The sequence below is a fragment of the Tachyglossus aculeatus genome, chromosome 21, assembly GCF_015852505.1.
Source record: "Tachyglossus aculeatus isolate mTacAcu1 chromosome 21, mTacAcu1.pri, whole genome shotgun sequence".
Lineage (NCBI taxonomy): Eukaryota > Metazoa > Chordata > Mammalia > Monotremata > Tachyglossidae > Tachyglossus > Tachyglossus aculeatus.
The window spans coordinates 60,944,291-60,958,273 of NC_052086.1; the positions used below are offsets into that span (position 1 = coordinate 60,944,291).

Here is a 13,983-nt window from a genome sequence, read left to right on the forward strand (position 1 = left end):
AAGCCTGCAGTCAAGAAGGGGAGACAGACATTAAAATAAATTATGGATATGGACATAAGTGCTGTGGGGCTGAGAGTGGGTGAATAAAGGGTACAAATCCAAGTGCAAGGGTTGAGGATTATCCAGTTTTAGAAACTCTGTCACTACCAACCTTTTTACCATTTTACCAGAGTGAGGGCAGGGAAAAGGGAAGATGAACTCATTCCAATCCATCAATCAATGATATTTATTGAGCACTTGCTGTGTGCGAAGCACTGTGAAAAGCCACTGGGAGCATGAAATCCAACCGAGTTGGTAGACATATTCCCTGCCCACAAGGACTTTACTGTGTAGAGGCTCTTTGTGGTCAGGGAAGCACTACTGCTAAAATATTTGATTGTAAAAAGACAATAGGGAAAACAGATCTGTGAATTATATGTGGATGTCCCTGCTGAGGATGAAACCTCGTTGGTGCCAGTTCGTTTTCTCTGAAGAAAAATCCAATGTGCTTCCCCCTCCTGTAGGGCCCCACAAGCACCTATTCACACCTGCCTGCTCCCTGGCCACATTTCCCAAACAGGGCCTCACCTCTTGGCTCCTTCCTCGATGGTCTCCCCAGCCTGCACCTTTCCCCCGAAGCCATTCCATCGCCCAGCTCCAAAGCCACGTTTTTTATATCCGAGGAGAACTTCCTGTCGTTTCACAACCAGGACCAAGGTGAAGAGCCTGGACGAGAGCATGTTCCTGCAGGATGAGAAAAGGCATGAAAGAAAAGCTGTAGAATATGAGGAGTTAGGCAGGCATAAAGGTGATGGAAGGAACTGTTATTACAAATGACCAATCAATCAATCAATCATATTTATTGAGCGCTTACTGTGTGCAGAGCACTGTACTAAGCGCTTGGGAAGTACAAGTTGGCAACATATAGAGACAGTCCCTACCCAACAGTGGGCTCACAGTCTAAAAGATATTATTTTAGAACCCACAATGGGTTAGCTGCGCACAGCTAATGGGTTTTTTTTTTAATCGACAGAAACGTTCAGATCATGTCTCCCCAGCTCTTGAAGAACCTCTATTGGCTGTTCATCCACTTCCACATCAAACAGAAATCCTCTACCAGTGGTTTTAAAGCAATCAGCTCACCCCATCCCACCTCATCTCACTAATCTCCTACTCATCATCAATCGTATTTATTGAGTGCTTACTATGTGCAGAGCACTGTACTAAGCGCTTGGGAAGTACAAATTGGCAACATATAGAGACAGTTCCTACCCTACAGTTGGCTAACAGTCTAAAAGGGGGAGACAGAGAACAAAACCAAACACACTAACAAAATAAAATAAATACTCCAGCCCAGCCTACAGCACCAGCTTGCTCACTGTGCCCCGATCTCATCGTCGACCCCTTTTTCACATCCCCTCCTTAGCCTGTAACTCCCTCCCCCTCCACATAGGCCAGATCACCACTCTCTACCTTCAAAGCATTCGTTACTAAGGTCACATCTCCTCCAAGACGTATTCCCTGATTAAGCCCTTTTCCCCAGCTCACTCTCCCTTTTGCACCACCGATGCACTTCAATCTGGGACCGCTGAACATCTGATATTTGCTCCATCCCAATCCTACAGCACTTACGTACGTATCTTTAAATTATAAATTATTTATTTATTTGTATTAATGTCTGTCTCTCCCTCTAAGCCGTAAGCTCATTATGGGCAGGGAACGTGTCTGCTAATTTTGTTGTACTGCATTCTCCCAAGCGCTTAGTAGAGTATTCTTGTCCATTGTAGGCGTTCGATAAATATAACTGATAGTCTGGGGAGACTTGCAAGACTGCATTCCAGAGCTCCCTGCTTTATCTAAGTGCTAACAGAGTGCAGAGGAATAGTATCTGTGGCAGGTCTTAGAATGTTTGGCTAGTGTAATCACCTGGTTAATTCTCCCCACAACTCTTCTGCTGCTAGGAAAACAGCACGGCCTAACGGATGGGAGTCAGAAGGACCTGGGTTCTAATATTGGCTTTGCCACTTGTCTGCTGAGTGACCTTGGGCAAGCCACTTCATTTCTCTGTGCCTCAGTTACCTCATCTGTAAAATGGGGATTAAGACTATGAGCCTCATGTGGGATAGGAACTGTGTCCAACCTGATTAGCTTGTATCTACCTCAGCGCTTAGAATATCTACCTCAGTGCTCAGAACAGTGCTTGACACACTATGATTTGGGAACAACAATGATGATAATAATAATAATGGTATTTTTAAGCGCTTAATTCATCCCTCTCCTGATGCCAAAGGGCTATTTGTAGTTCACCACCACAGTCACATGTGTTCTGCATAGTAAGCACTCATAAACATCATTGATTTGTTAAATCATAATGGTATTTAAGTTCTCTGTGCCTAGCACTGGGGTAGATTTGTGTCTGTTTATTGTCATATTGTACTCTCCCATTCACTTAGTACAGTGCTCTGCATACAGTAAGTGCTCAATAAATATGATTGACTGACTGAATGAATGAATGCAGGGGTCACCCACCCCCGACGGTGGGCCGGGGGTCTGGGGCACCTTCCCCACTTGCCTTTGGTGCAAGAGACACAGTTGCTAGGGAGAAAGGAGGAGCCTGAATATTGCCACTCTCTGCAAATTTTCCTTAACGTTGTGCTTGGAAAGCAGGGTGCTGTGAGAGAAAGCAGCAGCGTGGCCTAGTGCGAAGAACACGGGCCTGGGAGTTGGAGGACCTGGGTTCCAATCCCCGCTCCTCCACAAGGACAAGTCACTTCACTTCTCCGTGCCTCAGTTCCTCATCTGTAAAATGGGGATTAACTCTGTGAGCTCCACGTGGGAGATACTCTTGTATCTCCCCCAGCGGGGAGAATGGTGCCTGGCCCATAGTGAGCGCTTAACAAATACCATCAAAGTGAACGGCTCCCGGGAGAAGAGCGGTGGGGGCTGAAGAAGGGAAAGGGAAAGGGGGAAAGGAAGGGAGAGGGGGGAAGGGAAAGGGGGAAAGGAAAGGGGAAACGGGAGGGGGAAGGGGAAGGGAAGTGGGGGAAGGGAAGCGGGGGAAGGAAAGTGGGGAAAGGAAGGGGGAAAGGGGGAAGGGAAAGAGAAGTGGGGGAAGGGGAAGGGAAGTGGGGGAAGGGGAAGGGAAGCGGGGGAAGGAAAGTGGGGAAAGGAAGGGGGGAAAAGGGGGAAGGGAAAGAGAAGTGGGGGAAGGGGAAGGGAAGCGGGGGAAGGAAAGTGGGGAAAGGAAGGGGGAAAAGGGGGGAAGGGAAAGGGAAGGGAAGAAGGGAGGGGAAGGGGAAAGGAAGGGAGGGGAAGAAGGGGGGAAGGGGTAAGGAAGGGGAGGGAAGAAGGGACGGGAAGGGGCGAGGAAGGGAGGGGAAGGGGCAAGGAAGGAGGGGAAGAAGGGAGGGGAAGGGGCAAGGAAGGGAGGGGAAGAAGGGAGGGGAAGGGGCAAGGAAGGAGGGGAGGAAGGGAGGGGAAGGAGGAAGGGAGGGGAAGGGGCAAGGAAGGGAGGGGAAGAAGGGAGGGGAAGGGGCAAGGAAGGAGGGGAAGAAGGGAGGGGAAGGGGCAAGGAAGGAGGGGAGGAAGGGAGGGGAAGGGGCAAGGAAGGGAGGGGAAGAAGGGAGGGGAAGGGGCAAGGAAGGGGAAGAAGGGAGGGGAAGGGTCAAAGAAGGGAGGGGAAGGGGCAAGGAAGGGGGGGAAGAAGGGAGGGGAAGGGGCAAGGAAGGGAAGACAGGAAGAGGGAATGGAAGGGGAAAGAGGAAGGGAAGGGGAGAGGAAAGTCCGCCGGCGGTCCGAGGGGGATCGGGGCGCGGGAATGAGGAAGCGGGATTGGGGTCCTGGGGGTGGGGGGGGGGGCACAGAGGGCCCGGGAGGACCCCCGACCACCGGCCCGCCCCGGCCCAAGAGATACCTGCGCCCCCGCTCCTTCCCGCCGCTTCTTCCCGCCGCTGCTGCAGCCCAGCGGGCCCGAGGAGGAGGAAGCGCCGGCCCCCGCGGCCCCGGGATGGGATGGGATGGGATGGGCCGGGATGGGGTGGGCCGGTGGGATGGGATGGGATGGGATGGGATGGGCCGGGCGGGAACGGTTTGTGGCGGCGGGGCGGGTTTCCGGGGGGAAGGCGCTGCGGGGAGCGCACGGCCTGGGCCCAGCCTCACCGGGACCCCCCCCGGGACCCCCCCGGGACCCCCCCGGGACCCCCGCAAATGGCCCCGTGAGTGGGGGAGGCCGCGCCGGGACGGGGGGGGGGGGGGGCGGGGGGGGACGGCAGGGGGTGGCGGCCTTGGGGGAGCCCCGTTTGGGCCTCCACGGAGCAGCCCACCACCACCCTAACCCTCACCGACTCCCCTGGGGACGGGCTGCTGCTGCTTTCTCTTCTTCCTCCTCTTCTTCTTCCTCTTCTGGTATTTCTTAAGCGCTTACTATGTGCCAAGCACTGTTCTAAGCGCCGGGGGACATCGTCATCATCATCATCATAGCATCTGTTAAGCGTTTACGACGTGCCAAGCACTGTCCTAACCGTTGGGGGAGATAATAATGATAATAATAACATTTGTTAAGCGTTTACGACGTGCCAAGCACTGTTCTAAGCGCTGGGGGAGACAATAATAATACTAATGATAATAATGACATTTCTTAAGCGTTTACTACGTGCCAAGCACTGTTCTAACCGTTGGGGGAGATGATAATAATAGTCACATTTGTTAAGCGTTTACGATGTGCCAAGCACTGTTCTAAGCTCTGGGGGAGACGATAGTAATAATGATAATGACACTTGTTAAGCGTTTACTACGTGCCGAGCACTGTTCTAAGCGCTGGGGGAGATAATAATAACAATAATAATAACATTTGTTAAGAGTTCACTTCGTGCTAAGCACTGTTCTAAAAGCTGGAGGAGACAATAGTAATAATAATAATAATAATGATATTTGTTAAGCGTTTACTACGTGCCAAGCACTGTTCTAAGCGTTGGGGGAGATGATGATAATAATAATAATAACATTTGTTAAGCGTTTACTTTGTGCCAATCACTGTTCTAAAAGCTGGGGGAGACAATAATAATAATAATAATAACATTTGTTAAACATTTACTATGTGCCAAGCACTGTTCTAGGCGTTGGGGGAGATAATAATAATAATAATAATAACATTTGTTAAGCGTTTACTACGTGCCAAGCACTGTTCTAAGCACTGGGGGAGATAATAATAGTAATAATGGCATTTGTCAAAAGTTTACTATGTGCCAAGCACTGTTCTAAGCACTGGGGGAGCTAATAATAGTGATCATGGCATTTGCCAAAAGTTTACTATGTGCCAAGCACTGTTCTAAGCGCTGGGGGAGATGATAATAATAATAATAATAATAATAATGGTATTAAGCATTTACTACGTGCCAAGCACTGTTCTAAGCGCTGGAGTAGATACGAGGTTATCAGGTTGTCCCACGTGGGGCTCACAGTCTTCATCCCCATTTGACAGATGAGGGAACTGAGGCACCGAGAAGCAAAGTGACTTGCCCAAAGTCACATAGCTGACAAGTGACGGAGCTGGTATTCGAACCCACGACCTCTGACTCCCGAGCCCGGGCTCTTTCCACTGAGCCACGCTGCTTACAAGGTCATCAGGCTGTCCCAAGTGGGGCTCACAGTCTTCATCCCCTTTTGGCCGATGAGGTAACTGAGGCACAGAGAAGTTAAGCGACTTGCCCAAGGCCACACAAAGCAGACCAGTGGGGGAGCCGGGATTAGAACCCACGACCTCCGACTCCCAAGCCCGGGCTCTTGCCACTAAGCCACGCTGGGAAACTGAGGCCATCGTCGTTTCTAATTCCGTTCCACCACTTGTGTGCTGTGTGGCCTTGGGCAACTCACTCCACTTCTCTGGGCCTCAGTTCCCTCATTTGTCAAAAGGAGATTGAGACGGTGAGCCCCACGCGGGAAAGGGGCTGTGTCCAACCCGATTTGCTTGGATCCACCCCAGCGCTTAGTACAGTGTCTGGCACTGCTTAACAAATACCACAATTATTATTGTTGTTATTATTATTATGTGCACGCGCTCTCCGAGAGTCAGTAGGAAGCACAACCTTCTCCTAACTCGCAGCCCCGGACTCCAGCTCGAAGTTCTCTGGGCCTCAGTTTCCCAAGATAAAAATACTTCCCGCACGGACGGGTCGGTTTTCTAAAAGAAAAAAACATTCCTCGGTGCTTGCGTGAGTTTCTGAGGGCTTGAGCTGTAGTAACTGTAATTTTTAAAATATTCTTTTCTTTAATATTCTTTCCCTCATGCCCCTTACCTAAATCACATGGCCTCGGATGAAAATCAGCCTTGGAACGATCTGTCCTCTTCTCCTACCCCGTCTTGGAGGTGGCCTTTTTTTCCTGAGGTAAATAGAGATACAATATACTTTCACTCATCAACCAATTGATGGTATTTATTGAGCGCTTACTAGGTGCCGAGCACTGTGCTAAGCGCTTCCTGGGGTCGGGAGAGACACGAAAGGAGATGGAGTGGGGTTCGTAAATTATCGTTATATGAGTGTCAGAGAAACTGTGGAAAGCAGAATTCCATAGTTGACAACTGACAGGCCTGTTGTACCCATCTTGGGGCTTTCCCATTGTGACTCATTACTTATTCCTTTCACTTCACATGGCATTCACTCCCACTTAAGATTCACCGGAGCCGCGGTCGGCTGCGGGGAGAAAGGACCAGGCGGCTGTGGTTAAGGAGAGCGGACAGAGCCGGCATTTCCCCATCCTTGGGAAGCTCACCAGGGCATCGCTTCATACCCATTAGAGGGGTCCTGGTTCCCTTAATGCCACTCTCTATTGGTGGATAGAGAGTGAATAGAGAATGAGTAGAGAAGCAGCGTGGCTCAGTGGAAAGAGCCCGGGCTTTGGAGTCAGAGGTCATGGGTTCAAATCCCCACTCCGCCAGTTGTCAGCTGTGTGACTTTGGGCAAGTCACTTCACTTCTCTGGGCCTCAGTTCCCTCATCTGTAAAATGGGGATTAAGACTGTGAGCCCCCCGTGGGACAACCTGATCACCTTGTAACCTCCCCAGCGCTTAGAACAGTGCTGTGCACATAGTAAGCGCTTAATAAATGCCATTATTATTATTATTATTATTATCTCATCCCACCTTCAGATTTTTATTATCGAGTGCCCTTGAGTCATTTCCGATTCATAGCCGCTCCGTGGATATACTTTCTCCAGAACGTCCTTTCCTCGGCCATAATCCAGTCTACCTCAAAACGACCACCCTCACAGGCAGCGTGGACTAAGTGGCTAGAGCACGGGCCCTGGGAGTCTGAAGGACTTGGGTTTTAATCCCGGCTCAGCCACTTGTGTGCTGTGTGACCTGGGCCAAACACTCAACTTCACTGGCCCCCATAAGAGACATGGATTGTGTCTAACCTGATTAGCTTTTATCGACCCCAATGCTTAGTACGGTGCCTGGTCCCTAGTAAGCGCTTAACAAATTCCGTAAAAAAAAAAAGTGACTCTCTCCTATTATTCCCCATCGTCTTGTTGAAGCCGTGTTGTTAGCCCAGGGAAGGACACTGGGTGTCAAAAGAGCCCAGGGTTCCAGTCCTGGTTCTTCACATAGGGAACAGCCTACTGGGACTATGCCATCAGTGGTGAAAGTTTTTGCCCATCATCATCATCATCAACATCAATCGTATTTATTGAGCGCTTACTATGTGCAGAGCACTGGACTAAGCGCTTGGGAAGGACAAGTTGGCAACATATAGAGACAGTCCCTACCCAACAGTGGGCTCACAGTCTAAAAGGGGGAGACAGAGAACAAAACCAAACATACTAACAAAATAAAATAAGTAGAATAGATATGTACAAGTAAAATAAATAAATGAATAAATAGAACAATCTGTGGTACCAAAGAACAATCTGTGGTATTCTGAGAGGTGGCCAGGCCCAGAAGGAATCTGGAAAAATAGCTGGCTCACTTGGGTGGCAAAGACCGCAGCAGGTACCAAGCCAACCACCCGCTGGATTATAACGCTCCAGCCCAGCATCAGCACTGTGCTGCGGCCATAGATCTTGCCCGTAAAAAAACCTTTGCGTTCACTTGGCAATTATTATGGTGGTATTTGTTAAGCGCTTACTACGTGCCAAGCACTGTTCTAAGCGCTGAGGAGGACACAAGGAAATCAGGTTGTCCCATGTGGGGCTCACAGTCTTACAGATGAGGGAACTGAGAAGTTAAGTGACTTGCCCAAAGTCACACAGCTGACAAATGGCAGAGCCGGGGTTAGAACCCATGACCTCTGACTCCTAAACCCGTGATCTTTCCACTGAGCCACGTTGCTTCTCAATGTATCACGGCCTGGCCCATCTCTTCACTCATCCATTTCTAGACTGTGAGCCCACTGTTGGGTAGGGACCGTGTCTATATGTTGCCAACCTGTACTTCCCAAGCGCTTAGTCCAGTGCTCTGCACACAGTAAGCGCTCAATAAATACGATTGATTGATTGATTGATCCACTCTCTGGCCCAGTGGGAGCATGGCTGACCGGCAGGGACGAGAGAATACAAGGAGCGTGGTCCAACCCACTCTCATAATCATTTCTATCGTGCAGATTCTCTATGGACCCACCCACCATCACCATCATTATTATCTATTCGCCTACTTTTCTTACCTGTATCTATACTCTGACTTGAAGTAGCGTGGCCTAGTGGATAGAGCACAGGCTTGGGAGTCAGAAGGTCATGGATTTTAACCCCGGCTCTGCCACATACGTGCTGTGTGACCTTGGGTATGTCACTTCACTTCTGTGTGCCTCAGATACCTCACCTGTAAAATGGGGATTGAGGTTCTGAGCGTCACGTCGGACAAGGGACTGTGTCCAACCCGATTTGCTTGTATGCACTCCAGCGCTTAGTACAGTCTGGCACATAGTAAGCATTTAACAAATGTCATAAATATTAGTGTGTAGCTATTGTGTTTTTGCCGTTTTTATCTGCCTGTCTCCCTCACTGGACTGCAAAGTCCTTGAGGTTGGGAAACGTGTTTCTTCTAGTCTGTGTACCTGGGTAGAGTGTCTACACGTAACAGGCCCTCAATGCTGGAGATGAAGATGTCGGTGACAACGACCAAGGGCTTCTTTATCTTTTTAAAACAGCTATCGGAAACTAGTGAGCAGCTTGGTTCAGTGTCGAAGATTTCACGTCACAGTAAGGCACGGCGGGAGCAAAACTGACGCAGCGTACCGATGGTTGTCACGACACCTGAAGGATCCTTTCGTGAAAGCCACACGAGAAAACAATTACCGCTGCCGAAGTGCTTTCAAACTCTTGGAGATCAATGAAAAGCACCAGATTCTTAGGCCTGGGCTCCGGGTATTGGACTGCGGCGCTGCCCCGGGAGCGTGGAGTCAAGTTGCCATCAAGATGGTCAATGCCGCCGGCACTGGTGAGTAGAGACGTTGAGTAAGAGAGCTTTAACCGGGAGTCGAGCTGCCCTAATTTACAGGCTGAATGTGATCCTGGGTTTGTAATGGACCTAGGGCTCCGACCAGTCATGCAATTGAAGTGCTTCTTGTTAGGAAGGGACGCAGCACTGTGTGTAGCCCGAAATTTCAGAAGAGAGTTACAGGAAACTTTCCTTACTCATTTACTGGTAAAAGAGCAAATGAAGGGGGCCTGTGCCTCCAATTTCTTTGGTCTTGGAGTGGAACAAGAGATTGGACATAGGGATCATCATCATCATCATCATCATCATCAATCGTATTTATTGAGTGCTTACTATGTGCAGAGCACTGTACTAAGCGCTTGGGAAGTACAAATTGGCAACATATAGAGACAGTCCCTACCCAACAGTGGGCTCACAGTGTAAAAGGGGGAGACAGAGAACAAAACCAAACATACTAACAAAATAAAATAAATAGAATAGATATGTACAAATAAAATAAATAAATAAAGGGATGTGAGGGATCCATCCCTTCCACCCCCCTCCAGCTCAGAAAGGGGACGAAGGGCAAAGGAGGAGGTGGACGGTTCTCATCCCACCCTCCCCAGATCAGATCAGAAAATGGAAAACAGTCGTTTCCCTAGGGTCTGGCATTTTAGTGGTTCTGATCATAATAGTTATGGTGTTTGTTAAGTATGTACTCTGTGTTCAGCACTGTACTAAGCCCTGGGAGAGACACGGTACAATCAGATCAGACACAATCCCTAGCCCATGGAGGGCTCGCAGTGTGAATAGGAAGAGGAGTAAGTATTTAATCTCCATTTTGCAGATGAAGGAATTGAAGCACAGAGAAGTTAGGGACCTGCCCAAGGTGATACATCAGGGCTTGTGGTAGAGCTGGGATTAGAACCCAGGTCCTCCGACTCCCAGGCCCTAGGCCCTTTTCCACTAGGCCACACTGTTTCCATTTCGACCCAATTTTTATTTCCTGACTCGTATTTTGAAAGATTAGGATTAAATCTCCAATAAACTAAATAGAAAAAATTAAGGTTTTCTTGACATTTTCTCCGTTACAGTGGATTTAAGCCAGTTTATGAGTTCACTGTAAACTGCAGGGGTGGATTTGAAGTCAAAGTTGCACATTACTAGGAAGAGTTGTCCATTTCTCCACTTTCCCATTAGAATTAATCTGTGTTCTGGAATGTGGTTTTTGCGCTGCACCAAGTGGGAACTCAGTAAATGCTACTACTACTAGCGTGACCTTAAACTTTGCTTTTTTATTCATCACTTTGGGATGAGTTTAGTGGTCGAGCCCTCTAATTATTAGTGGGATAAACTCCCAGACGTTGTTCAGTACATATAGGGTGATGTTCACTGTGCATCCTTGGTCAGACTGTATATCTGTAACATCTTTCACCAAATTAGGGAAGTTATACTGAAGGAGGGAAAAGATCAATAGATCAATTAATCAGTAGTATTTATTGATCCCTTACTGTGAGCTGATCATTTTACTAGGTGCTTGGAGTCTGATTTGCACTTGGATTTGGACCCTTTGGGCACTTGGTATTCACCCCACCCTCAGCTCCACAGCGCATACATACACAGCTATAAATTATTTATATTGATATCTATCTCCTCTAGACTGTAAGCTCAATGTGGGCAGGGAACATGTCTGCTATGTTGCAGGCAGAGAAATTGTGGGAAAAGGAAGAAAAATGATGATATTTGTTAAGCACTTACTATGTGCTTGAACTTGAAAATGTGGGAAAAGGAAAAAAAAAGATGATATTTGTTAAGCACTTGCTATGTACTTGAATCAATCAATCGTATTTATTGATACGATATTGATAAATATTGATATTTATTGAACTCTCCTGAGCACGTAGTACAGTGCTCTGCACGCAGTAAGCCCTCAATAAGTATCCTCGATTGGGAGAGTAAAGCAGAGAAAGAAGGGAGGGTAGGTGGAGTGGTGGGAGGCAGTTCCGTGAATGGGACGAGAGTTGAATTGATGACTTTAGAAGTACCTCAAAGGCCCAGCATGCCAGAAATAGAGCTGTGTTAGGATTCTGTTCTTATCCTGAAATTACTCGTTTTCCAGATCCAGAATCGCCAGCTGGCTTTGTACTTGGAGTAGATCTTCTTCACATATTCCCGCTACAGGGAGCGACTTTTCTGTGCCCTGCCGATGTTACAGACTCCGGGATCTGCAAGAGAATCCAAGAGCTGCTTCCCGAACGGAAGGCCGACGTGATCTTGAGTGACATGGCACCCAATGCCACTGGGATAAAAGAGCTTGATCACCAGAAGCTCATCGGCATGTGCCTATCTCTTCTGGATTTGTCGTCAAGCATTCTGATTCCGGGGGGAGCGTTGCTATGTAAACTTTGGGACGGAGGCCAAAAACATCTCTTACAAAGTAGACTGGTGCAGCAGTTCCAGGAGGTGAGGGTTATAAAACCTCAGGCCAGTAGGAAAGAATCCTCAGAGATGTATTTTTTGGCAAAATTCTACCAAGGGGCTAAACGATCTTCAAAAGTGTGAAGGTTTCGCCTGGCATTACCATGTGGGCGAGTATTTTATTAATCATCGGTATTTACCGACTGCTTACTGTGTGCTAAGTACAGTACAATGTGATATCTGCCCACAAGCTGCTTATTGTTGTGAATAGAACTGTTCCTTTTTTAGAGCTGAGACTCTGGTGGAACGGGGTTATACCAATTAAATATTACCTTTTTTTTTGGTGTTGCGGAGGACGTGCTCCTAAAGCACCGCATGGGATCTTGAAATGTTTTCACTTGAGTAATGTACGAAACATGAAATTTCAACCTGGGGAATAATTTGCATCTGTCTATAGAAGTCTGAACATTTGAACATTCATCTGTTCAGAGCAGCTGAGACCGTTTTTTAAATAAATTTCCAATTGTGTGGTGTGGGGGTGATTTTGATCAAATAAGTGTTTGTTAAGCACTTAATTTGTGCCGAGCGTCGTACTAAGCATTGATTGGGGTAGATGCAAGATAATCTAGTCCGGCACAACCCGTGTTCCGCACGGGGCTCATATGTGTGTTTGCAGGATATTGTCAAAAAGAAAAGGCCAACAATGATGTGCTCCCTTAACTAAGTCCCTTCTGTATCTTGATGAAGCTTAATAGGAAAGTAAGAATCTTGATTTCATTATTAATAATTGTTTTTTCCCTCTGAATTTGCTCAATAAAAGGTCCTTGGTTTGTGGAGTCGGGCTCATTCTTCAGAATCATACCGAAATGACGCTCACAACATCCTGGGAAGTCTGTGCTTATGGACAGTTCGATTGAGGACAGATTGGTTGTGTGACCCTGCAGATTTTTGTATGGTATTTAAGCGCTTACTGTCTGCCATAAACTAATCAGGTTGGACACAGCACGTGCCCCACGTGGGGCTCATCATCATCATCAATCGTATTTATTGAGCGCTTACTATGTGCAGAGCACTGTACTCAGCGCTTGGGAAGTACAAATTGGCAACATATAGAGACAGTCCCTACCCAACAGTGGGCTCACAGTCTAAAAGGGGGGAGACAGAGAACAAAACCAAACATACTAACAGAATAAAATAAATAGAATAGATATGTACAAGTAAAATAAATAGAGTAATAAATATGTACAAACATATATACATATATACAGGTGCTGTGGGGAAGGGAAGGAGGTAAGATGGGGGGGATGGAGAGGGGGACGAGGGGGAGAGGAAGGAAGGGGCTCAGTCTGGGAAGGCCTCCTGGAGGAGGTGAGCTCTCAGCAGGGCATTTGTTAAGCACTTACTATGTGCAAAGCACTGTTCTAAGCACGGGGGAGGATACAGGGTGATCAGGTTGTCCCACGTGGGGCTCATAGTCTTAATCCCCATTTTACAGATGAGGGAACTGAGGCCCAGAGAAGTTAAGTGACTTGCCCAAGATCACACAACAGACATGTGGCGGAGTGGAGATTTGAACCCATGACCTCTGACTCCAGAGCCCGGGCTCTTTCCACTGAGCCACGCTTCCCAAGCGCTTAGTCCAGTGCTCTGCACACAGTGTATTATTATTAATGCACACATTATTATGCACACAGTGCACACATTATTATTACAAGTTGGCAACATAGCTTCGTACGTGATCTTAAAGCACTCTGTCCTCAGTGCTTTCTGTCTCTGTAAAATTCACTTTAGAGTTTGTGAGTCTGCCTCAAGCAGTCGTTGGGAGGAGTAACTAGTAGCAAAAGGCCACTTTGCGGAGTACCAAGCTGTGGATTATCATGGAATATTTGGGAGGCGGTTTAGCGCTGGATTTGGTGAGAAGTTTGGTTCATTATAAGCATTCGAAACGTGGGCAGATAAGAACTTAACTAGTAGGAATTTGGCACATCCAACTAATTGCACAGGGAATTTGGCCCAGCTCTTGGGACAGCCTCTCTCTCGCTCTCCCTCCATCCCCTTTCCTGTGAGAACAATTTGAGGAAAACTGAATTAGCAGGCGAGTGGAAACCTGGGGTCTTTGAAAGCGAAGACCCTTCCCTCCTCTAAACTGTAAGCTCATTACGACAGGGGAACAAGTC

At 47.8% G+C, this 13,983-nt stretch overlaps 2 protein-coding genes across 5 annotated transcripts in view; one reads left to right on the forward strand and one right to left on the reverse strand.

Annotated features, from left to right (window-relative positions):
• NUDT1 (nudix hydrolase 1) overlaps positions 1-4,340 on the reverse strand; it is a 33,022-nt gene extending 28,682 nt beyond the window's left edge. For 2 of the 3 annotated variants that reach the window (XR_005455411.1, XM_038763936.1), the window contains exons 1-2: positions 3,893-4,004; positions 568-723 (exon numbers count right to left, since the gene is read on the reverse strand). Coding sequence is in view for 2 of the 3 variants with exons in the window: in XM_038763936.1 (XP_038619864.1) it covers positions 568-719 (152 nt within the window). In the remaining variant the exon portion in view is untranslated. Of the gene's footprint in view, positions 1-567; positions 724-3,892; positions 4,005-4,319 lie in introns of those variants that run through there. The other variant, XM_038763937.1, reaches the window with a different exon arrangement.
• MRM2 (mitochondrial rRNA methyltransferase 2) lies at positions 4,176-12,368 on the forward strand. Of its 2 annotated transcripts, XM_038763935.1 has the most exons (4): positions 4,176-4,193; positions 6,303-6,362; positions 9,120-9,409; positions 11,508-12,368. In XM_038763935.1, the coding sequence occupies exons 1-4, from the start codon at positions 4,186-4,188 to the stop codon at positions 11,948-11,950; spliced, it is 801 nt and encodes a 266-aa protein (XP_038619863.1). In that variant the 5' UTR covers positions 4,176-4,185; the 3' UTR covers positions 11,951-12,368. The 2 variants fall into 2 exon arrangements, with proteins under 2 accessions (XP_038619863.1, XP_038619862.1); XM_038763934.1 differs by lacking the exon at positions 4,176-4,193 and having other exon boundaries at positions 6,093-6,362.
• The last annotated feature ends 1,615 nt before the right edge of the window (positions 12,369-13,983 follow it).